Below are 26,951 nucleotides of genomic sequence, written 5' to 3' on the forward strand. Positions count from 1 at the left end.
AAAAAAAAAAAAAAAGAATAATCACCATCTACCTTGTCTTCAATTTGTTGTATCCATAAACAATGATTATTGGTAAGTACCTTTGTGGAGTTTATAGAACCAATTACATTAGTTTTTATCTGATCCCCAAATTATAGAATAAGATGGTTTTATAGTGTAAGACCATCCATTTTTATAAAATAATATTTATTTAATACTAGTAAATGAGTTGTATTTTTATCTAAGGAATCGTCTCAGAGTATGAGACTGTTTTACGTACACAATAATTGTCGTGATAATCCTGAAAATTGTTAAGCAAAATTTATAATTGTATTTTGCATACATTTTCTTACAAAAACTGCCATCACTGTCCCATATGACCTTTTTCGAATAATAAGATAAATTTCCAAGTGATTAGTTTTCTTTCTTATTTGGATGTGTGTAACTTTTGAGGTATCCAAAAAGAACTAAATTTCCTAAAAAATCCAAGTAGATGTGGCAAGAAATTGTTATATTGTAATCCATCTTGATTGATCAAAAAGCAAATGCTACAAAAAGATGCATTAGGAAATCTTTCTTAAGTCGATACAAACTCATCCTAATTTTCAGATTATGTGAACAATATAGTCAGTGACGGAACCAATATTTAAAACTAGGATGAGATTTCGAGGATGAACAAGTAATGCAATAAAATAAGTGGACAAAAAGTCAGAAATTTTGACTATAAAAATTTCATTGTGAGGTGGGGCCATTGTCCCTACTAACCCCTTGGTTCCGCTAGTGAATATAGTCATTCATACAAGCAATTCAGCATATTTCTTTGGTGTTAGGAGTAGGAGTTTCACTAGGATGGCTTATTTTAGTCTTGTTAGCCTTAGCATCATCCAAGTATTGTTGATAAATATAAGATAGAAATCCCCAAATAGCAAGCAACAGTGAGTTGATCTTCACTCCATTCATCTTGTCATGGAAAAAAATAACTGCAAAAACCGGAACCAATGGCGAAACCAATGTACTAATCACGTTCGAAAACAGGGAAGAAACCTCGAAAATCAAGCCCAACAACCCTACATAAGATGTTTGCCAAGTTATAGCAGTCCACATTAGTGTCATTATATACGACACCTTCCCCGTCTCATAAACCTTCATTTCATCATCAAGGGTACTCCACTCCCCACTTATGAAAAGCCCTGCAGCACTAGCTAAAGTAGCCACAATTGATGGGTAAATTAGCATAGCCACAACGGTATTGAAGCTTTCGTCCTTGATCACCTTCTCGAAAGAGAGTTGGACTAATGAAAGGTATAGAGAATATGAGGCCGAGGCAGCTATTGTGCACATAAACCCGATTATGTACTTTTTCCTCGAGTGATTAGTCTCACTTTCTTCATTATTGGCATTTGTAGCTAAGAGACAAGCCGAGATAGTGAGGAGGACAAGGGAGTTTAACAAAGGAGCGGTGAATTTTTGAGCGTTAAGGAAGAATGAGAAGACGGCATTGAACCCTAATTGAGTCGCGCATAATAAGGAGTATGTAGAGACAGAGAGGTATAGAAGTCCATAAGAGTACATCAAGTTAAAACCCGTGTTCATTAGGCCTAGCGCGAAATAGAGAGGGGCTAGTTTCCAAAGAGGGGGGGAGATACTCGATGCAATGGCGGGTTTAGGGAAGAAATATAACAAAGGAATGAGGATAGGAAAGCCAGCTGATTGCACAAATGTGGCTATCCATGTACTATTTCCACCTTTGTCATAGTAGAGTCTACCAAGTAGGGTGGCCGCGGTTTGGCCCACGAGGAGGAAAATGATGTAGCTCATGACTCGGAGCCACCATTTATAATGTACAAGCTTTGGCATGTGGAAATGGATGTTATGGGGTGTCAAAGTTTTCTGGCAATCATCCTCCTTTGAACCTGCAAAAGTTGGATCATAAACAACTATAAAAAGTTATATGAATTCTTATTTCATTAACCTTTTGATGAGATTTAATGATCAATTGATTAAATTTCTTAGAATTAACAGACCCCAATTAGATGGATCAACTGATGTAACATGCATAACACTCGTCCGAACTTGTTAATATCAAATTTGCCAATACGAAAATTAGGCTAGACACATATGTTTAAACTAGCGAGTTGTTTCAAATCTTTTTGATTAGTAGATCTAAGACACACAAAAAAAAAAAAACGTCAAATTCACCCACCCCTCATCATTTCGTGAAGGCGAATGAAATTGAGTAATATAATAAGGATTAAGGGTAAACTTGAAAAAAAAAAAAAAAAACAAATTACTAAAATTTCCATTATCCAGAAGAGGCGAGAGCGTCTACTAGCGCCCCTTGGATCCGCGATTGGCCAAAGTTAAGAATTTCCAACATAAAAAGCATCCTTAGAGATCACACATTGAGGGTTAGAAGTTTACCTTTGGTTTGTTGTGTAAATTCTTGAGTAGCATACATGGATAAAAACCATGAAAAGAAGACCAAAAAATGAATTGAGAGATGTATTAGTTAATATGAAAGTATGGAGTGCAATATGTTCTTGAGCTTTTCATCCAGTTGCATACTTCAGAGGTTCAAAAGTGTGTTTAGAAATGGAGAATTTTGATTTACAGTTTACAATAATAATTCAACAAGATCACATCAAAGTTATGAGAACCACACTTACAAGTTACATCCATGTTTCACTCTGCTTAATTATCTCAACAAACTTTCCTCATTTACACTAATTAAAGAAGTCTAAATAAAGGAGGGAAATAGTTCTAATCTAACCAAATTTAACCAAATCCTTGTTAATATGCTATGGAATATTTTTTTTAAAAAATTTCATTTTACATGCTTTCTACATTACACATAACATAGTAAATTCTCGATCGATTATATAAATGTAAAATAAAATAATCAGCCTAATTATCTAAGAAGAGACACAACTTATTATGCGATTTTTGACCTCTGTCTCATTTTTATGTCTCAGTGCCTCTTCATTTAACAAATAAACATTAATCATCTAAGTAAGAGGATGACGTGTTAGAAGATAAAGGTAGTGGAACACAAGATGAGACACGAAAATGGGATAGAGAGTCCGTTTTCCAATTACAATGCCAATTTTGCATTTGCCACATTTTGTAGCGACAATAAACTACATCTATGTAGATATTTCGGCGGCTACATAAAACTCTTTATCATAAATAGAACAATAGAATCGAACACAACCTTCTACAAGTACAATATAATTGTAGTTCTTAACATAATTCTACTGAGTTACAAGGTACTTCATCTTCATCTTTATTCCGAATTGTTTTCCTATCATCCAAGTAATGTTGGTAGATGTAGGACATGAAACCCCATATGGCTAGGACTAAAGACACCACCTTCACTCCACTCATCTTATCATGGAAGAATATCACCGCAAACACCGGAACCAAAGGCAAGCCCAATGTACTAATCACATTCCCGAACAACGAAGAAACCTCGAAAATTAGTCCTAACAATCCTATTGACGATATTTGCCAAGTTATCGCGATCCAAATTAGTGTCATAACATAGGACACTCTTCCCATCTTGTACTCCTCCATTTCCTTGTGTATCCCTCTCCATTCTCCACTGGCAAATAGTCCTACTACACAAGCACACGTTGCCACAAAACTCGGGTAAATTTGCATGCTTAACACGGTACTGAATGTCTGGTTTTTGAACACCTTCTCAAAACAAAATTGGGTTGAGGAGAGTAACAAAGAGTACACGGCTGAGGCACCAATTGTGCATAAAAACCCGATAATGTACTTCCCTCTCGACTCCTTGCTTGTCGAGCCTTCATTATCAGCATTGATGGCTAAAAGACATGCTGAAATAGTGAGCAGGACAAGGGAATTTAGCACCAACATGGTGAATTTTTGCGCGTTTATGAAGTATGAGGTGACGGCATTGAAGGCTAATTGGGTCGCACAAAGTAAAGAGTAAGTAGAGACGGGAAGGTAAAGGAGTCCATAAGAGTACATCAAGTTATCCCCTGTTAAGAAAAGGCCAAAGACAGAGAAAAGTAAAGTGAGCTTGGCAATGCCGATTGACCGACTAGTATTTTGTGGAAAAGTACTCCTTGTAGTAAAGAACAATTGGATCGGAATGAGGATAGGGAAGCCGGCTGATTGGACTAATGTAGACATCCATTTACTATTCCCGCCTTTGTCGAAGTAAAGCCTTCCTAATAGAGTGGCGATGGTCTGCCCAGCGAGGAGAAAGACGATATAGGTCACAACCCGAGACCACCATTTGTAGTGTATGAGCTTTGGCAAGTTGAAACTATTGTTGTGGTTAGGAAGAAAGGTCTCATGATGCTGATTCATCACATGGTTTGAACTTGGTCCTTCCTCATCGCCTACAAAATAATCCAACAATTTGCTCAATGTCAAACTCAAATCAAATATTATAGGCCATGTTTCTTGATTTTTCAATTTATCTGAATCAATATAATCTACTCTTATTGTGTGACCCTCTCTCCCTACCCAAATCTACTCCATCATAAACTAGTACAACATCCATTTTACTGATTTCTTCCAAATTTTCCACACTATTTTTAGTGTCAAATAAGTCAAAAGGCCATTATAATCTAGGCGAAAGAAGAATCACATTCTTGCATTCTTAGGGCTCAAAAGTACTCCCCTCCGTCGCATTTATTTATTTACTCTTTTTATTCTTTGTGATAGATATTTTTTTCATAAGTAAACAAATAATCAGGAGAGATGTAGTATACCTAAAGGCGAGTTATTTTTTGCGTTATTTTGGAAAGGGAAAATGAATGCTTTAAAAGTCATCCAGATAAGCCCACAGCCCAGCCAGCCCCCTCGCCTGGGCCGGCCCAACCCACCATGACCCGGCTCACTGAGCACTTCTAATTACAGCTACTCTATTTAGCAACAATGAAGCCTCCAGATGGTCTTATGTGACCATTTTTGTGATAAAATGTGATTATTTAAATTTGGTCACATTTTTAACATAAAAATGTTACCATTTGAATTGGGTCACATTTGACTATATATGGGACATATATAATGGGTCATATATGACCCGTCTGAAACCTTCGAACGAAAATGAAATTCTCAAGGAAACCTTCTGGAGTGGTTCAACCTTATTAAATGGGCGACTAAATAAAGAATTCAAAACCAAAACAAATACATTCATAGGACATCAAAAACTATAATTAAATGGGCTAACCTTTTCTTTGTTGCACTTGAGCGGTTTCCATGGATAAAAAACAATGAAAAGCTGATGAAACTTAAGAGATATGGTGATGCAAGATTATGCAAATGATGCACTTCGTAATATTTTCGTAATATATTATACTGGTTTGATGATGAAATGAGTCAAATCAGATAATTGTGAATTATGAAGAAGCATATGAACATGAGGTTACATGATGAGTTTCAGTCAACTCACAATATTCACTTGCGTATTCTACTCTCTCTTTGGTCCAACTTATGCGGCTCCCAATTTAATATCTTGATTTTGATGTTTTTATCCATTTTTTAAAGAATTATTTTTCATATGCAGACTTTACATTTTCATATACTCCCTCCTATTCATTTTAACCCAAATTCTTGTTTGTGACGACACATATCCGTCACTCTTGAGTGACGGATACCATTTTACCTCACAAAATACCCACTTTTTCTCTCTCTGCAACACTATTCATGTGGTCCCCTTTCTCCACTAACCCATTTTGTTACCATTTTAACTCACAAAATATCCGCCACAAATGGTAACCCGTCACAAGGGAGACCAATTGTCATTTTATTTCTCCCCTTTTAAAAGGGCACGCAAATTAAGGATATGATTATTTTATTGTAAAGTATTATGGTGGTGTAAGGTAATTGGAGAGAGGGAAGGTATTATTGTGGGGTACGATGATTAAAATAAGTATTATTGTGGGGTAAGATGATTAAAATAAGATAAAGTATGAGTATTGTGGGGTATTGTTGCGGAGTAATGTGATTAAAATAAGTATAAAACTTTACTAAATAAGGAAAAAGAGAGAGTTATATGAATAGATGAAAAAGAAAAGGAGGAGAGTTAAAATGAATAGGAGGGAGTATATTTTTTCATAAAATTTACACATTGTATCATTTTCCACTTTTTTTTCTAAAATAAGCAAATTAACTCAAGCGCATTCAGAAATTTTCGGTGTCTCAGGGTGTCGGCGCTCGTGCAGCCGCTTATATTTACACTAGACTTAGCTTTGTCATCGCTAAGGAAGGTTTTTATAATAATAATAATAATAATAATAATAATAATAATAATAATAATAATAATAATAATAATAATAATAATAATAATAATAATAATAATTGTTCCGGGTGTAATTCCAGAGCAAGTATCGTTACCACCCGTGGCTCGTAGAATAATGTCTTGAGTTGGATTCCTCGCGTCTCTATCGTTCCTCTCGGCCTCTCCTGCAACAATGAACGAACTGAGGGCTTGGCTTTGTGCCAAGCGTACTCACTCCGACGCTCAAGTCAGTAAACTCAAAGGATTAATTTGTGTTACTTGGCTAGATATGTTGTAGAGAGATAAGGAGATATTACAGGATGAATAGTGTATTTAGGTTCAGTTTCTTGGATCCTTTCCTCAATGAAGGTTGAGGAGTATTTATAGGCTTTCACCTTTTGTCACGTAGTGGCCAAGTGGCCAAGTGGCTAGCAGGTGGAAAGACTGATCTACCCCTCGGCCGAGGGACCCATGGCAGGCCGGCGGGCCATGTTGACTCACCGCCGAGGGGTCTTGGATATGAGTACGCGGATATGTGTCCCGGCGACTAGTTGTCACGCCGAGACCCAGGCTAACAGGCCGATGGGCTGCATCGGCTAGGGTTTGTATAAGTCGTTGACTTGTTGTGGACATCTTTGACCTCGCTCAGTATGTTGACTTGGTCGGCGGTGCGAATATGCCCCATCAATTTGCCCCCCAGCGTAGTCTATGCCGTGGTATGGGCTCCGATGTATGTTTGAGCGTATATTCTGCGCAAGTAACTTTCACAAATTTTCTGTATCGGCTTCTTCTTGTGTACCGGCGTGTCTCTTGTTAGGCCGTATTATACACCATAATCCCCCCTCCACATGGATGCATAAAGGGTATCCGATGTGGAAAAGAACATGACGCTGGCCGAGACCGGCCGAGAGTCTTAGGTTGATTTTGATTGCCCCCGGCCGGTGCACCCTAGCTTGGTTGATCGGGTGGCCGGCGGAGACTAGATACCTAGGAATTTGTTGAGGAAGATGATCAGTCGAAGAGATGTGAATAGGCGTGTTGAAGACGCTTGGTCACTGTTGCATTGATTGACGTTCGACTGTTGCAACGATTGACATCCCACGGTTGCATGTTTGACACGTGTATGTTCGCTGATTGGTTGACGCTTCATGGGCTGTGCCCTGATTGGTCCTTCTTCATGGGCTTTTCTCTATAAATAGGGCAGTTATTCCGTGATTTTGGCCTCCATTTTATTTTCGAAAATTTTTCTCCAAAATCTTCATCTCTCCAAACTTTCAAGGGTTGTCTTTGTCTTCTTAATCTTCGGAGTATGGGGCTGCACAAAGATAAAACCGTTGCTAACTTGCATCCCAAAGCTCTAGCCAATGACCGCAGGACGTCGCCGAATGATCTTTTGGAACAGCGGCTGAAGGTCTTGAGCAAGGAGGAGGCGCAGGCGAGGGTTGTTAGCGGCGTAGTGCGTCGGACGCGGAAGACACCGGTTCCAACTCCCATTCCCTCCCCACAGACGGCGCCAATTGTTCCGGGTGTAATTCCAGAGCAAGTATCGTTACCACCCGTGGCTCGTAGAATAATGTCTTGAGTTGGATTCCTCGCGTCTCTATCGTTCCTCTCGGCCTCTCCTGCAACAATGAACGAACTGAGGGCTTGGCTTTGTGCCAAGCGTACTCACTCCGACGCTCAAGTCAGTAAACTCAAAAGATTAAGCTGTGTTACTTGGCTAGATATGTTGTAGAGAGATAAGGGAGATATTACCAGATGAATAGTGTATTTAGGTTCAGTTTCTTGGATCCTTTCCTCAATGAAGGTTGAGGAGTATTTATAGGCTTTCACCTTTTGTCACGTAGTGGCCAAGTGGCCAAGTGGCTAGCAGGTGGAAAGACTGATCTACCCCTCGGCCGAGGGACCCATGGCAGGCCGGCGGGCCATGTTGACTCACCGCCGAGGGGTCTTGGATATGAGTACGCGGATATGTGTCCCGGCGACTAGTTGTCACGCCGAGACCAGGCTAACAGCCGATGGGTCGCATCGGCTAAGGGTCGTATAAGTCGTTGACTTGTTGTGGACATCTTTGACCTCGCTCAGTATGTTGACTTGGTCAGCGGTGCAGAATATGCCCCATCAATAATAATAAATAAATAAATAAATAAATAAATAAATAAATAAATAAAAAATAAAAGGTGGGGTCGGCGGTCGTCGAAGCAGGAGGAGGGTCGGGGATGGCCGAATGGGTAGTTGAACCATAGGGAGGTTGGTGGTCGGAGTAGGGAGAGTGCAGGGAACGGGAGTGCAAGAGAGGGAGGTGAGGGAAGAAACTGAGGTCGCGGTGGTGGGATTAGATGTGATAATGAGACAGACATCTCATGAGTAACTCAAGATCGGCCCGGTTAAAGCTCGGCTCGTACGAGCTCGGTTCGGGCTCGAGTAACACCCTCATACACCAAAGTGCCTTACCAAGACCACCCTAGCACATGGAAATGCTACCATCTTGGTCGCCCGAGGTATAGTAATCAAAAGTGACTGTTCCAAAACATACTTTAAATTCAAAAGTTAAATGTGCGTACAACTTAAAACCAAAACTGGAAATATAAAATAACTGTCTCAAACAAATATCAAAACTGAAATAAAAGAATGTCATAAACTGTAGCGGGAGACTAAGACTCATAAAGTGATGACTCCATCCCCAGCAAGATCCCGCGCGTAATCCAAGACATACCTGCTAATCAACTGCTCATCATCCCCCAAATGGATCATCACAGTTTTCAAAACATTTAAACGAGGTCAGTTACTGAATAATCAAAATAAGCAATACAGCAACATCCAATTACATAAGCACATTCCTCCAACATCCAATTACATAAGCACATTCCTCCAACTCCAGATCATCATCAATCACCTGACTACACACTAAAGTGTGTAGATCTGCCAGAATACACATCGCAACGGATATTCCACTCCACCAGTGGGGACCGCAGCCTTACCACCTAAGCCCGCTCAAAACCGTAGAGCGAATAACCCAATGACCATTAATATGCACATCCCCCTTCTGACGGGAACCACAAGAGGCGAATCAAGGGCGTGAAGCCATTCCCGAAAATGACTCCACTTAGCCGAGGGCGCACCTCGTGAACCACATACAATTACAACCAAAAACCACAATACTGTTAATCATGCAAATACCAAGAAATACAATTAACCATAGAAATAATCATATGATTCAACCACCATATCAGTTAAATCAATTATACAATAACCGAGTAGGGAAAACCCTACCTGAAATCGAATCACCACCACCACCACCAACAACAACAACAGATCAAAAAGCCTCTTCTACGAAATCACCTCCTATAACAATAATGCATACAATTACGATCCACAACAACAATTACACCAAAAACCCCAAAATACCCAAATTAGGGTTAACATAAAGACATAAGAACAACATGAAGAACTTACCCAATTACTGACGATCGCAAAGGTGTAAAAATCCCCAAAGGTTATGAACCCTAGACTTAGATTTGATGATAACGGTGGAGAGTTGGAGAGCGTCGTTTGAAGTTATGAAATGTTTTAGAGAATAAAAGTGTAAAATGAAAAGAGAACTGTTGAATTATTCTTTTATACCCCTCCACTATTATAATCAAACCCGCGACGAAAACCCGTATAAAACTCGGACACTCGATCGAGTACTGGACTTACTCGATCGAGTATGCGACACTCGATCGAGTACACACACTCCAGAATGTACTCCAAAAATCACATACAACCTACTCGATAGAGTACCCCCTGCTCGATAGAGTACCCTAAGACCAGAATACCCGAGGTATTATAGTCTACCCTCCTTAACACGAACTTCGTCCCAGAAGTTCAAACCCGACCTGTAAAACATGTACACATAACACTCCACCGTCCAACACCACTCAACTCACTTCCTCCGTTCTCGACACTAACTCCGGCCACCAACCAGGCCTACCTCCACAACGCGGTTCACGATATCTTATCAACTATAGAATAGCCCACTTAACTCCATAATACAACCGAATACCAACCACAAATGCCGCTAACTCCGTCTCACTGAAATATTACCCACTAGCAAATCCAATATCAAGACAATCCATCAAGCGAGGTCAACCACCAAATGGAATGTTACATTCTACCACCCTTAAAATGAACTTCGCCCTCGAAGTTTACTCGCACTCATAACCGTCATCACCCAAACTCTCAACACTATTGTAACCGTACCTACCTACAACCTTACTTCATAACCATACATACTACTACAAACACTGTCATTTACCTTTAATAATATCAACCATAACCACAAGTCCATCCTTTATTCCACACTTAAACTTCCAAATATACTGCAACATGCATAACCATCAAGCTCTCTTTGTCGCATCCTACTCCTCTTAAGATAAATGTTACGTCCTCGTAACCCACTAGTACTAGGTCCTTAGCTATTTCTTCCCATTACCCTCATCTCATGTCATCAATCACCGACTATAACTTCAACACCGACAATTATTCCTATATCCAAGGCTCTCTTTTCCTAACAGCTCTCGTGCCTCCAATCACTCTGCACACCGTCTAACCTATAACATAAAATCCTCAGCATAACCACTACTCCAACTCTTCAACATTACCGCAAAATGACATACTTCCGTATACATGCACCTATCTCCAAAATCATAACTCACGATCCACAATTGTTACACACACTCACACTAAATCCTCAAGTTCTCCTTTTTATTGCCGCAAAACTCATACATAACTTAACATGATACTAATTCCCAACACCCTATACTTACTGTCCCAATAAAGATTACGAACCACTTGCCGCTTCCAGCTCAGCACACACACGTTCCACAAATCACTTGCCACAACTATGTCAACCAATGCCTCATCTAAAACAAGATCAAAAGTACTCCAATAACCTCTCACAATTGTGTCCCATCAACAGAATATCACTATAACATAACAACAACGAACACATACGCAACTCTCTTCCATATCAGACTCTACCCTCACTCCCAAGCTGAAACTAGTTAGAAACATCAATAAAAAGAAAACAACAATCTATATGTCCAAACCGAAACTCACAGAAAATAGCAGTAAACAAAACAACAATCTATATAACTGATATACACTTTCAAAAGTTCGTCTCGTAAGTATCCCACCTACTCTACCACAACCGATGATTGCATCGCAATACCGCTACCAACAGCCGCACTACAGCGCGAAAGTACTCGCATCGCAACTCGGAACACGACCACATTACCAAAACAAGAGTCCCGCCACAACAATCATCTCATAACTCATCCAACCACCATTACCTTTTCTAGATATCGTCCTATTAGGTTACCATACACAACATATAACATGGAACGCTCAGATAACAACTTTAGGACTATCCCACCATACCACTACTCGCGAGGTCAGAACCTCACACAAACACTTACACACATCATAGACCCATAATCGAAACTAACTAGTCAATCCTGATCACGTAAGTTACCACTTAATAATGGGTATCTCTCAGCCGAGCTTAAACTCATATGCCTTCCATAATACACTCTCTCATTCGCATAATTATTACCACCTGACAAATGTAACCATATTATAATAAACACTCAACTACCGACAACGCCCTCTATTTCAACACCTTATGCTCCCTCGCAACCATGAATACCAATTCCCAATAGTAATCTCCATTAATCCTATCAACAAATAACCTAAATATCCCTACTAACTATGTCCTTGATCATCCTACTCCCTAACCTACCACCAAAGTCCCACACCATGCAATACTCTATCAAATGCTCATTCCCATAGCTCCTCAAAACTAATGGATATAATGTTGCCTCGATATCTTACAAAACCTTTAACTCACATCCTCACAATAGTACTCTACACTTCCTTAATTCCTTATTCTTCTGTCCCAAAACTCTTGCGAATATTCACTCATCTTACTTCCATCCTTCTTTTCCCATTACACTTGACAACACCACTTAACAACTCAACTCTTTACTCCTACTACCTAACTCTTTAGTAATCCGGTTACCTTCTCATTGCTCTAAAACTCAAATTTCATTAAATTGATATCAGTATCTTCTCAATCTTTCTTATCATTGATCCTCTTTCATCATGCTACGCACTCACACTCGCCATCATTAAGTCCACACAATCAACGGTTACTCTTCAATTAGTTGTATCTTCCTTTCGTATCTCTAGAAAATCAAAAATTCACCTCATACCGTTAATTGCCCAAAGAATTACACACTAGGCTCACCTCTTAATAACCCAAATTGCCAAACTCGGTCACTATCTACAAATCCACATCGCGGCATAACTCAATCTAAGCTCTATATACACCATTCTTTTCCATCGTTCTATAACGACCTTCCATTACATATATTCTTAACCGACTCAGTTATACCTATCTCCCTCTTTAAATCCTTACACATCCCAAGCTACCACCATTCACATCCCTCATTTCAATCTTTTCATTCTCACGTTCCTAAAACTTATATCACCCCTTGCCCATATACACTTACCTTTATATTACTCAAACTCGCGATTATATCACTCACCACATCTCACAAAACATGCTCCCCGATTCGATAAGCTCATCAATCTTCCCTTCCTCTTTCCACTATCCATCACAACCACATATATCCCATGTCTTCCCCACCAACTCATACCCATCATAAGGTGGTACTCTTTACATCATAGGATCCGGTAACTTACGCATCGGGACCAATACATATATAAATAATGCATAAAGAAGTAAAAGAATGTCTTTGAAATAAATATGATAGGCAGGGAGGTCAAACAATAAGGATAAGACCTAAACAAGGGTCACTAGATCGAGTGCACCCTACTCAATCGAGTAGGGGTAGATCAGAAGCACGCATAATCAACTACTAAGGTTACTCGATTGAGTACGGTGTACTCGTTCGAGTACAAAGAGGTTTACTCGATCGATTAAGGGGCACTCGATCGAGTACCCTACGCAGTTCTCAACAACCTCCAATTTTCGTAAAACAGTCATATCTCACTCGTTTCTTGGTCGTTTTAGGCGTGTTACTTGTCGTTAGAATCGTAAGAGAACCTGCTATTACCTCCAATTATAAGCACACCAATATTATGTATGCATCTCAAGTTATAACAGTTTAAAGGCAACTCCTCTATAATCAGACAACATAACTACTCGACTTTCCTTCCACACAACTTAAACAACAACAAAGCAAACAAACGCAACTCGATACTCGTAAAACCAGTATCCGTAACCACATGTTACTATCTACAAAAGCCAAACAATAACATCCATCATGCTCATATAATATTCAACGTATCAATCATGTACTACCCACATGCTTTAACTTATTATAACATCAACATATATACCAATACTCCTAATCACATGTTACAACAAACAAACCAAAACTTAATGTCATCTTGATCATATAGATATACTCCACATTATATAATAGGTAATACAATCACTTCCATCCAATTCATCCAATCCAATCACATACTTCATCCAATTCATACATCATAAGACATCTATAAACAAGTAGTGATCCCATGACACCCCATAGTGACCGGTTCAAAGTTATAAGGGCAAGTTCGTGACTATAGGACGTCTCCCAAGCCTTTGCATTAGCTCTTAACAACTCCTACCCGGGTTCATTTTAATTTGACTTTCTACATTTATTAGGTTCATTTGTTACAGGTTCCAAAATCGTCGCTCTAATAGCACTTTGTAACACCCCCATACACCAAGGTGCCTTACCAAGACCACCCTAACACATGGAGATGCTACCATCTCGGTCCCACGAGGTATAGTAATAAAAAGTGACCGTTCCAAAATATACTTTAAGTTCAAAAGTTAAATGTGCGTAAAACTTAAAACCAAAACTGGAAATATAAAACAACTGTCTCAAACAAATATCCAAACTGAAATAAAAGGTTGTCATAAACTGTAGCGAAAGACTAAGACTCATAAAGTGATGACTCCATCCCCAGCAAGATCCCGTGCGTAATCCTAGGTATACCTGTTAATCAACTGCTCATCATCCCCCAAATGGATCACCACGGTTTTCAAAACATTTAAACGGGGTCAGTTACTGAATAATCAAAATAAGCAATACAGCAAGATCCAATTACATAAGCACATTCCTCCAACTCATGTTTATCACCAATCACCTGATTACACACTAAAGTGTGTAGAGCTGCCAGAATACCCATCGCAACGGATATTCCACTCCGCTAGTGGGGACCGCAGCCTTACCACCTAAGCCCTGCTCAAAACCGTAAAGCGAATAACCCAATGACCATTAATGTGCACATCCCCCATGTGACGGGAACCACAAGGGGCGAATCAAGGGCGTGAAGCCATTCCCGAAAATGACTCCACTCAGCGGAGGGCGCACCTCGCGAACCACATACAATTACAACCAAAAATCACAATACTGATAATCATGCCAATACCAAGAAATACAATTAACCATAGAAATAATCATATGATTCAACCACCATATCACTTAAATCAATTATACAATAACCGAGTAGGGAAAACCCTACCTGAAATGGAATCACCACCAACAACAACAGATCAAAAAGCCTCTTCTACGAAATCACCTCCTATAACAATAATGCATACAATTACGATCCACAACAACAATTACACCAAAAACCCCAAAATACCCAAATTAGGGTTAGACAAAACTTAACATAAAGACATAAGAACAACATGAAGAACTTACCCAATTACTGAGGATCGCAAAGGTGTAAAAATTCCCAAAAGTTATGAACCCTAGACTTAGATTTGATGATAACAGTGGAGAGTTGGAGAGCGTCGTTTGAAGTTATGAAAAGTTTTAGAGAGTAAAAGTGTAAAATGAAAAGAGAACTGTCGAATTATTCTTTTATACCCCTCCACTATTATAACCAAACCCGCGACGAAAACGCGTATAAAACTCGGACACTCGATCGAGTATTGGACGTACACGATCGAGTACGCGACACTCGATCGAGTGCTCCTTACTCCATCGAGTACACACACTCCAGAATGTACTCCATAAATCACATACAACCTACTCGATAGATTATCCTAAGAGCAGAATACCTGAGGTATTACAGCTCGGGCTCGTCTCGAGAGCTTAACGAGTCAAGCCGAGCAAACGTTGGCTCCGCTTGAAAAGCTCGCGAGCGACTCGAACTTGTGTAATTAGATAAGATATTGCTCATATTTTATCATAAATATTTCTTTGTATCACACATATCAAATGTCTCACTGATTTGCCAAGTATGTTTACTTATAACTTTCAAGCCTTACTATTGAAAATATCTGAAGAAAAAAAACCCAAAAAATAACAATTATATATAGGCTCGATTTGAGCTCGCGTTCTGGTCGGAGAGGGGGGGAGAGTGCCGGAAAAGAGGTGCGGGAGAGGGGAGTGCGGGAAAGGGAAGCTAAGGGGCGGGAATTCGAGGTCGGTTGTTTGTGTTAGCCGGGGAAGGGCAGCCCAAATTGGTCGGAGCAACGTCGGCCGACGACCAGAGCAAGGGGTGAACGGAAACTTCCCACCAGAGCAAGTGGGGGTGGTGTGGAAAAGGGAGATGAGTGAAGGGAGAAAAAAAAAAATCAACTGGGAGAGAGAATGGGAAAATGACAAGGGTAAAACTGTAAAAGACGTACGTATATAAAAAGGTAAAATTCGTATGTGAAAATGCACGACCTTTTTTTATTATTATATATGTGTAGCTTCTCATCATCTCATATTTTTGATTGAGATCTTAAGCATAAACACAATTTTAGTATTCACTCCTATATCATTTGAATTTTGACATTTCTTTGCTCTAATTGGTGATATTGATGAAATAAAAATATAAACAACTCCTCAAATAAACACTTGTGATCGATCACTTATAAATGTGTTAGTTACTTGGTCTTGAGACTATTTTGGTAACCTATAAATATGCAATTAGTCTATCTAAAACCATATCCGCTTTGAGACTAAATTAGGCTAAAGGACAAGTGTTTTTTTTAATATCTGTTAGTACTTATGGAGGCAATAGGACGATGGAAATCTGCAAAAGGCACCAATCGGATACCTGGAATGATATATGATATAGTGTCATTTCACTCTATTTTGCGCCCCTTATTTCCCTCATTTCCCTTACTTTTAGAGTTTTTCAGAGCGATTTTAAGGACTAACCGCTTCTTCTAGTTATTTTTCTTGTTTTATTGTGGTTTTGTAGGAAAATGGTAATTTAGAGAGGTTTTTCCTTCACATTTCGAGGTCTAAAGGAAGTCAAGAAACTGTATGGGGCCTCTACACTCTTGTGATGGTCCACAACCTTGGGAGTCCCGCAAAGGTTGTCCCACTATCATGAGAACGAGGTAAGGTGGTTGTCTGGGATGGAGGATCAGTTGAATGTAATGCCCAAATTCTTGAACTTATCCATAAAGCATCCCATGATTTCCTTCATGAATGGGGTCATCGTTGGCAGACGAACGCTAGTGGTGAGGTTTGTATCCGATTTGGTAGTCGTCCCACCACTATCTTTCTTCTCGGCTCCCCGTGCGTGGTTTCCTCTTTGGTTTTCACTCGGGTTGTTGGCCACATTATCGCTCATGTGTTTCTCATCATGGGGTGTGTTGGACATACCCTTGTCAATGTGATTTTTTTTTTTGTCGCCTTATCTTCGGCCAACATCCTCTTGATAATAACTATTGCTGATAGTTGTTACATATAATAATTAGGGTTTTTTTTTTGTCATAAGATACCTAATTTTTGGGTTACTTTGCACGTAGGTACCTAACATCATTTCTTTTACCCACAACTACCTAAAGTTTATATATCATTTGTTAATAAGTACCAATTAACGTTTTCCGCAAAAAAAAAAGCCTTAATTTTAAGGTTCGATTTGACGGAAAAATGTGATTTATTTTACAAACATATTATATAGAATAGACTAAAAATTTAAGCCCAATCCAATTAAAGGTTATACTCCATATGTTTTAGGCGGGAATATTTAGAACTTATCTTAATCTTTCCAATGTGGAATCAATTTGGACATCTTCTTTAAAGGAGGAAGACTTCCTCTATTTTTAGAGGAAGTACAACCTAGACCTAAGTGTCAACTCTCCTATGAAGTTGCACCAAGTAGATTATATTTTATTTTAAAAATTAATTAAAATATAAAAGAAGAAGAAGAGAGTATCCTCTTTAATATGCGAAAATAATAGAAGAAAAGTTGAAATAAGGGGAAGATAAGGGACTGGACTTTCAGTTTTTTCCAATTAAGGACCTAAACTTCTAATCTTTCCATATAAGGACTTCAAAGGCCTTTCCGTACTCGTCGTTAGCCTTGTTGTTGGATTTAGGTTTGACTTCTTTATTTTTACGAAAACCCAACAACTCTAATTTCCACACTTATTTATTTTACTTCTTGATTAATTCAATTTGCCTTCTCTATATTGCAATTTATGATCCCAACCCCTCTGATTTTAGCTATTCAAATACTTTTAGCATCAAAATATGGCATATATATTTTCAGAGAGGTAGAGGCATCGTTTCTTTGTTCATCTTCCATTTGTAGTTTAAGAAATATTAGAATATCTTCTTAGTTTTCTTGGAATACATATACAAATATATGTGTTAATGTTATTAAGGTTTGTATTTTGATTCCTAATAAATTAGAGTGGTCGTTAAGTTTATTGAGTTTTAGGGTATAGTACTCCATAGTCCGTACTCCATACTTGTTTTCTTCATTTTTTTGATTGAATAGTTGTGATTATGTTCTCAAAAAGGTTCGTCTTATTGAGCTTGGCTAAATACGAGCCGAGCCCGAGCTGTGGAAGTCTTGGAATCTCGTTTATAATTTTTTTGTATAATCTTTATATTGTAATATTATTTTTATTTCAAATTATTTGTTGCTTAAACATTTATATAAGTATACAATAATATAATATTTTATAATCTTATTTTTTTAAAAAAAAAATATTTATAATTAGATTTAAAAGATGAGAAAGTGAAAATATATAATGTCAAAACGAGCTTGATTCGAACTCGAGCCTAACTCGGGCTTCAATTTTTTAGGCTCGACGAGCTTCGAGCCGAGCCTGAGCTTGAGTTAAAAAATTCGAGCTGAGCTCGAGCTCGAATCGGCTCGTTTACACCCCTAATGTAATTTTATACATACACCGAATGGCGAAAGAAGATTAATTCACTACAAGAAGTATGCATTAGAAATGAATGACATAGAAGACAAATTAAATTACCACGCAGATTGGATAATGGAAGGATACAATAAGCGCTGGCTTGTCAAGTTGTCATAAAAGCTAAAATGCCTAATCCAAAAACTAAAGGCAATGTTAACGGAAAGATATTTGAAGTCCCTAACTGAAAAGTTTAAAAGTTTAGGTCTTTAATTGGAAAAAAAACTGGAAGTTCAGTCCCTTGTCTTACCTTTATCTCAAGAAAAGTTAGTAGGAGGATGGATAGAGATAGTGGAGAAAGGAGGTGTCAAAAAGATAAAAGGAAATAAGGGGGTGTTTGGTTGGGAGGTTTGGAATAGAATGTAATGGATTTTAGTCATTCTAGTGTTTGGTCGGGGTATTTTGAATGGAATTAGAATCCTGATGGATTCTCAATCAACCCCAACCCCTTGGAATCTCATACCCACCTCCTCCCCATTGATTCAAACTCCATTCCTTTATACTCCCTCCAATTCGCTATAATGTTCCCTATTTCCCAAAACGGATTATTCAAGTAATGTTCCCATTTCCTTTTTTGGTAACTTTTTTCTCTTATTTTATTCATTTCTCTCTCCTATAATCAAACCCCACACAACTTTTTTATTCCTATTTTATTACTTTTCTTAATGTTTTGGCCCCACAACTCATTATTTAACTCCTATTAATTCATCTCTCTCTCCTAACATTAACCCCACCAATGTCCTTTATTCATTTTTAATAGTATTTCTTAAGTATCGTGCCAAAAGCAAATGGGAACAATATAACGAATTGGAGGGAGTATTTATTTTTCTAATGAACCAAACATGTTTTGGAAGCTATGGAATTGGAACCTCATACTTCTATGGTTTCTCATTCCAATCCATTTCATTCCTAAGTAGTGAACCCCGAAGCTCGTCGAGCCTAAAAAATTAAAGCCCGAACTCGGCTCAGAAAAAGCTCGAGCTCGGCTCGAGTTCGAATAGAGCTCGTTTTGTCTTTTTATTATTTTCACTTTCTCACTTTTTGAATCTAAAAAAATAAAAATATTTTTAAATAACAAACAAGATTATGAAATACTGAAAAATCTATCTATCTATATATATATATATATATATATATATATATATATATATATATATATATATATATATATATATATATATATAGGGGCGGGTTCTGTATGAACTACCTTAACGTACGAACCGTACGAACTAGCTTAAAATCAGTTTTTTTTTTTTTTTTTTTTTTTTTTTTTTTTTTTCGGATACACTTTATTTCTCTATCACATACACCTCTTATTCAGATACATGTTATAACACATGTAGATATACCTTTTCCACACTAAAATTCTAAATGCACTTTTACGCTTTTTTAACACTAATTTTTTTGGGAGTTTTAAGACTAAGTTCAAGATACATTTTATACTATTTGCGGATACATTTAATACTATTTGCGGATACATTTTATATTATATGCGGATACACTTTGTGTAAAATGTTACAAGTTTTAACACTAACTTTCGGATACGTTTCATGCTATTTATGGATACATTTTTTTTTTCTGGATACGCAGTATAATACTTCTGAATACACATTGTATTACTACTAGATACACATGTATTACTACTGGATACACATGTATCTCGTACTAATATCATGTGTTAGTACTAGATACACATGTATCCCGTACTACTACCATGTGTATCCGGGGTAGTATTTTGTGTATCCACACCCCCTGCCCTCCACCACGACCCCACCACCACCGCCACCGCCACCACCACCACCACCACCACCGCTGCCCCCACCACCACAACTGACACCGCCACCACCATTGACACCTCCACCACCACCACCATCACCACCGCTCCTCCCCCACCACCACCACCAAATACTCGACATCACCCCCACTCTTCACAACCACCACCCGACCCCGCCATCCTACGACCATAAACCTTCATTCGGTTACCTAACTAGCAGAAATTTGTGGTTCACTCACCTCATAAAAAGAAGTTCCAGATCTAAATGTTAACAGAAATTTACTGCCGCTGCCGCCGACTTTGACCGTCACATACCACTACCGCAACTACCATCACTTCCACCTCCTCGCATAACCGTCATATTGCTCACGACCACCAACACCCACACACTCAACATCCCACTCACCACAACCACACTACCGTCTCCGCCGCCGCTAACACCACTAACTAACACCACACCATACCACTACCACCACCCCAACACTACTTCCAACCACCACCACCACCACCATCGTGAATTGAAGGACAGCTACGATGTAGACTTTAGATGATTTCTGCCCACAGGAGTGACAACTCTTGTTTTATGATTTCGGAATTTCCCACAACATCTGACATCCAGGGAAGCACTGGTTCACCCAACACCTAAATAATAAACAAATCTATCTGGTTAAAAAACTCAAAGCATCACAACTACCCTTTTTTGCTCTCTTTACAAACAAATGGAAAATTGATTCGTAGGAGGCTTGGAGCTAATATATTGCAGCCTGAGTTTATCAAAGAAATGACTAGAACCGATGTTCTTTCTCTCCCACTTTCCTGGGTGATTTTATAAGTGCTATGGAGGAAATTCCATAGTCTTTGGTTTGATGATACAGAGTTAAATTGAATTGAAGGCCACCATGTTCAGCGTCGCCCACCACCACACAACAACCAGCGTCGCCCATCACCACACCAAACCAAAGCCACAACCACCATCACCATATACCCATAACTAACACTGTACCACGAATCGCGACTATTAACCACCACCGCCACCTGAATCAATGAAGAATAAAATGTTAATGCTGTGGATAACAAATGCCCATTTCTTGTGACATCAGTAAAAAAAATATCCAGCACTTTTGCTATGGTCATCTTCCGACACAAAATAGGTAGCGAAATGACCAATTTGCTTTGTAGATGACATAATGACACAAACTGATGCATGTAACTAACTTATAAGAGTCAAAAGCATAAATCGATGTACAAAAACATACACGCAAAAAAAGTGATAATTTAACAAGATAATGTATCCTCAAAACAGTAACCACAAGAGAACACAAACATCTCATGAAGATGATACCAGGGAGGAAATAGCATTTAGTCATCTCCGACACATAATTGATACTGAATCCGCCAATATGCTTTAAAGATGACAACATAAACAATAATGAACAAGCTTTTAACCAATCACATTCAATTATAATTGAAAAATGAACAGCTACTCATAATAACTAATAAGCACATATACAGACTACTCCTAACATCTGCTAACAAAAAAGCAAAGGGGGCAAGCAAATGACAAACCAGGACCGACTAGAAGCTGACTATGAATATAATGAATAACAACTCAGCATATTCAAAGAACACCACAAATATTAAAACGATTAAAGGAATAGAATACAGCTTGCAAAAACGTAAACCCCATGCGCACCACCACCGTCATAGTCGCTTAAGATCCACTACGTCTGACGGTGATTGTAGATCTACAATCTAATGGCAAAAAATTAGTCAAATTTTGCATTCGAAATCTCATTTTCTTCAAAACCTAAGTGATTCAAACCATAGATCTACGAAAAATGAAGAAGAATTTCAGAAAATTAATCGCATTACTAAAGTTTTTGGAGGATTTCGAATCTAATAGGGTTGTTTTTAGTCTAGGTGGCCGGTGACGGAGCTGCAGCTTGGTGAACGGCGTCGGAGCTACGTCAATGTCGTCAGCGGCAGATGGGATGTGCGGTTGATGCGACGATAGGCCACCGTCCGAGCTGTGTCAAGGTCACAGAGAGGTGAAGTTTGGAAGGGGTTTGTGGGTTTTGAGTGGAAATGAGATGAGATAGAATAAATGAGGGAGAGTGATACGGGATCAGCAACACCCTTTATTTGTTTAATTCAATGGTTGAGATGAGTTCGTACGGTTCGCACCGTAATTTAGTTCGTACGGGATCCTGATTCTATATATATATATATATATATATATATATATATATATATATATATATATATATATATATATATATATATATATATATATATAGGCCGGATCCGGTGAGGCACCTCATTATGGCGAGGCGGCCGGTCTCACCAAATTACTACCTTGGACTCATTTGCATTATACATGGATGGGCTGATTTTGTAATGTTGATTTGGAAAAACAAGGATGAAAATTAGGGGTCAACAAAAAACTTTTCATTTGGTCCAAAACACTTTCTCTCTCTAATCGAAAAAAAAGCCCAAATACCTTATTCTCTCTAATCTAAACAAAAGGCCCAAATTCTTTCCTTCCAAAACTAATGAGCTTTCACGTTATACAAAAACACTCAATTTGGGCGTCGATTTCAAAGAGAGCTAAAATATCATCAAATTTGTGAGACGATTTCATCAAATTAATCAAATTCTGACAATCAAAGAGGCGAATTCATCAAATTCATCGATTTCTTAGAAGATTTCGAGGTAATTTCCAGGTAATTTCATATTATTTGATGAAAAATTGATTTTCTTAACTTCGTTCATTAATTGATGATATAATGATCAAATTTGAACAAAATCGAACTGTTTTGTAAATTTATAAGGATCAAAATCAAGTATTTCGTTAGTTAAGGGTTTGAATTCGATCAAAAGCGAGCAATTGAGCAATTTGAATTCGCGGTGTAAAATTTGTTGATTTTGTTAATTCATTCATTAATTGATTATAATTCATTCATTAATAAGGCTCAAATTGACGTTGCAGCTTTAATTTCAATGGAGATTACGGACATTACAATAACTGGTGATAATACTGCTGTTGAAACAGGTAATCTCCGTTTTTTTCGCTATTTTATGAAGTTGTTTTGCTATTCTCCTGATTTTGTGAATATGTGAGGTTATATTGTGAATCTAAGAAGTTATTTCGTAAATGCGAGAAGTTATTTCGTGAATATAGGCTATAATATCCGAATTTGATCAAAAATAATCAATTTCGCCCTACTTATTATGGTATTATCGCTGATGTTGCAGGTCTAACTCCGATCTTTGCGGCGACTTCGATAATAGTGCTATTACAACAGTGTATTCTGTTTTGTCCCTATTTTATGAATTTGAGACGTTATTTTGTTTTGGTTTTGTGAATCTGAGAGGTTATTTTGCGAGTCTAGGAGCTAATTTTGTGCATCTGAGAGGTTATTTTGAAAAAATAAACTTCGGTTTTGTGAATCGAGAGGTTATTTTGCGAATCTAGGAGCTAATTTTGTGCATCTGAGAGGTTATTTTGAAAATATAGACTATTCTGGTTTTGTGAATCGAGAGGTTATTTTGCGAATCTAGGAGCTAATTTTGTGCATCGGAGAGGTTATTTTGAAAATATAAACTGTCTATAATATCCTGAAACTTGGATCGTGGCAGAAATTGTTTGACATTGTCTATTTTATGAATTAGAGTGCTTATTTTGTGAATATAAGAGCTAAATATAATATTCAGAAAACTTAAAAATCTTGTAATTTTTCATCACATAAAATTTCGCAGGTTCATGGCTTTCGAATTAACTAAACAACAACATTCAAAAATAAAATAAACTGAAAAGCTGAAAAATTAAACAAGATATGATATTTGTTTAGTTTATCAATCACCCCTATTTGTTCGAGGCAATGCACATAGAGCAATATTGATATAGCTATAGGTGCACCGTTCATCTGCATCAGCGAGTGATCTTCCTGCGTGTTTAGATGAATATGGGACTCTTCTACATACTGGAGTGTAGTTAAAATATTTTGAATCAAGCCTTGATGCTACCCATAGAAAGGGCCCCTGAACTCGGGAATAGGTAGCCAGCCATTCAGATCTAGTACGCCCAAATTGCTCGAACTTCTCCTGCAACTTAAAAGCCTGTTTGCAGCCATTGTCATTTGTGCCAAATTGAATTAGTACTAATCCCATAAAATGACAAGTCTGCCTGCAGATAACAGGCACCAAAGACTCTATCTCATAACCTTGGCTCATTAAACAATCTGCCAATTTAGAGAGGTCAGGACAAACATACTTCCCTTTTTGATTCATATAACCTGGAACATTCGCCAAAACACAAGTATAGGGAAATAAAAATAAATGAGACATTGTGTGCAATAGGGATTTTTGAAATGTTTTACAGAAGAGAGAAGATAGGTTATTGGTATATACTATTATGTTTCAGAAATTAGATATTTATAGGCCTTGTATTTGGCACAACTGTCAACAGTGCCTGTTCACATTACCCATATATTAAATTTTTTGATTGAATGCTTGATTGTTCAATGTCCTTTTCTTGGGAATGGAACTGTTATTAACAAATCAACAAAATATCTAGATACATACAACCTGACCTTTTCTTAAAAGTGAATTCATAATCTTCACCAATTTTTTTTTTTAATTATTTGAACTAATAATCTGATACTTTATTTAGTGAATCTCGGATTTTATTTGGTGAATCTCAGCCTATAGTTAATGAAACTTGGGCCTTATTTTCTGAATCTCTGTTGTTAAACGTTACTGATGCAATTTATTTATTTCTTATTGTGTGAATCAGAGACCCTAGTTTGTGAAACTAGAAGGTTATTTTGTGAAACTTAAATAACTAATATATACAACCTGGGTAAGATTAAAACTAAATAAGATGACAAATTCTGAAAAGTTTGCACAAGTCCGCACCATTGAATGCTTTAATTGTCTTGTATCAGTAATATTGCATGCTTTCTTATCTATGGTTGTCGATGTCATACTTATTATGGTGTTCCTACTATTTTGTTAATTTGAAACATTATTATCGTGAAACTTTATTTGTTAATATAAGAGCTAATAAGGCTCAAATTGACGTTGCAACTTCAATTTCAATGGAGATTACAGACATTACAGTAACTGGTGATAATATTGCTGTTGAAACAGGTAATCTCCTTTTTTTCGCTATTATCCTGATTTTGTGAATATGTGAGGTTATTTTGTGAATCTAAGAGTGAATTTTGTAAATCTGAGAAGTTATTTCGTGAATGTATGCTATAATATCCTGAATTTGATCAAAATTTATCAATTTCGTCCTACTTATTATAGTGTTCCTGCTGATGTTGCAGGTCTAACTCCTGATACTACAGCGACTCCTGATAAGAGTGCTAGTGCAGTGTATTCTGTTTTGTCCCTATTTTATGAATTTGTGACGTTATTTTGGTCTGGTTTTGTGAATCTAAGAAGTTTATTTGCGAATCTAGGAGCTAATTTTGTGCATCTGAGAGGTTATTTTGAAAAATATAGACTAATATCCCGAAACTTGGTTTGTGACAGAGGAACTTAGATGCTAATATTGTGAAACTTGATTTGTGAATCTCCTATGTTGCTCTTTTTGGCAAAACTTACTAATTGAACCGAAGAAACATCAATCTTTTATGAATTTGAGATGTTATTTTTTTGAGATTGTTTTGCTATTCTCCTTATTTTGTGAATCAGATAGCTTATTTTGTGAATATAAGAGCTAATTATGTGAATTTGATAGGTTATTTAGTGAATATAGACTATAAAATTATGAAGCTTGGTTTGTGGCGAGGAGATTGTTTAACATTGTCTATTTTGTGAATCGAGTGCTTATTTTGTAAATATAAGAGCTAATTATTTGAATCTAGTAGGTTATCTATTGAAATATAGACTATAATATCCTGAAACTTGGTTTGTGGCAGAGATTATGAACCTTATATGCTAATATTGTGGAACTTTATTTGCTAATCTCCTATCTTGCACTTTTGGCTTATTTTGTGAATCTACAATTTTCAGTTGTTGATTCCAATGTTAATTACGGTGAAGCTTCTACCTCTCTTTGTGTTAACAAGTCCTACAAGATACCAACTATTTCCACACCTACTACTCTTATAACTTACACACCGAGTGGCAGCCAACAATGGATAAATAGGATTGATGAAAAGTTTACACCAGCGATTGGGAAAACATTTATTGACTTAGACTCGGCCGATCTTTGTTTTATAAAACGCTGTTGTTGCTTGTGGGTTTAAATCAAGGAAATCTTCAAGCAAAAGGTTTCGTAATGATATTATCAGAACAAAGTGCATGGTTTGCAATCGGGAAGGCTGTAATAAGAAGAAAAGACGACTGCCCTAACGGGTGTTGCGAGAAAAGGCGGATGAATCCGTTGCATCAGAAATAACATAAATAGGTAGTACAAAGAGCAAACCGAACAAACCAACTGCTAAACGTAGGGTGAAAAAAGGTGGAGGAGAGGCAGAGAGTTCCAACAAAGGGTCAACCACAAGAATAACAAAGATTAGAAGGTGGGGCTGTCCAGCAATGATAAAGTTCAAGTTCCATGAGAACAAGTAGATGGTTGACGTGTTTATTGAGGGACACAATCACCCGCTTGATGTTGTGAAAAATAAGGAATTTGAGAAACTTTTGAAAATATCAATGAATTTCATATGCAAATGATTGTCAGCAATTCAAAAGCA

General features: G+C 37.7%; 2 protein-coding genes across 2 annotated transcripts; both read right to left on the reverse strand.

Moving 5' to 3' along the window:
* Window positions 1-672: 672 nt before the first annotated feature.
* Window positions 673-2,530, reverse strand: LOC141638249 (putative purine permease 11). The gene is made up of 2 exons (XM_074447656.1): window positions 2,401-2,530; window positions 673-1,892 (listed from the first exon to the last, which is right to left on the reverse strand). Exons 1-2 carry the CDS (start codon window positions 2,435-2,437, stop codon window positions 787-789), a joined length of 1,143 nt encoding a protein of 380 aa, XP_074303757.1. The 5' UTR covers window positions 2,438-2,530; the 3' UTR covers window positions 673-786.
* Window positions 2,531-3,053: 523 nt separating this feature from the next.
* Window positions 3,054-5,451, reverse strand: LOC141638490 (putative purine permease 11). Its single transcript, XM_074447904.1, has 2 exons — window positions 5,189-5,451; window positions 3,054-4,352 (listed from the first exon to the last, which is right to left on the reverse strand). The coding sequence occupies exons 1-2, from the start codon at window positions 5,217-5,219 to the stop codon at window positions 3,220-3,222; spliced, it is 1,164 nt and encodes a 387-aa protein (XP_074304005.1). The 5' UTR covers window positions 5,220-5,451; the 3' UTR covers window positions 3,054-3,219.
* Window positions 5,452-26,951: the final 21,500 nt, after the last annotated feature.

Source organism: Silene latifolia, unplaced genomic scaffold (assembly GCF_048544455.1).
Source record: "Silene latifolia isolate original U9 population unplaced genomic scaffold, ASM4854445v1 scaffold_20.1, whole genome shotgun sequence".
NCBI classification, from domain to species: domain Eukaryota; kingdom Viridiplantae; phylum Streptophyta; class Magnoliopsida; order Caryophyllales; family Caryophyllaceae; genus Silene; species Silene latifolia.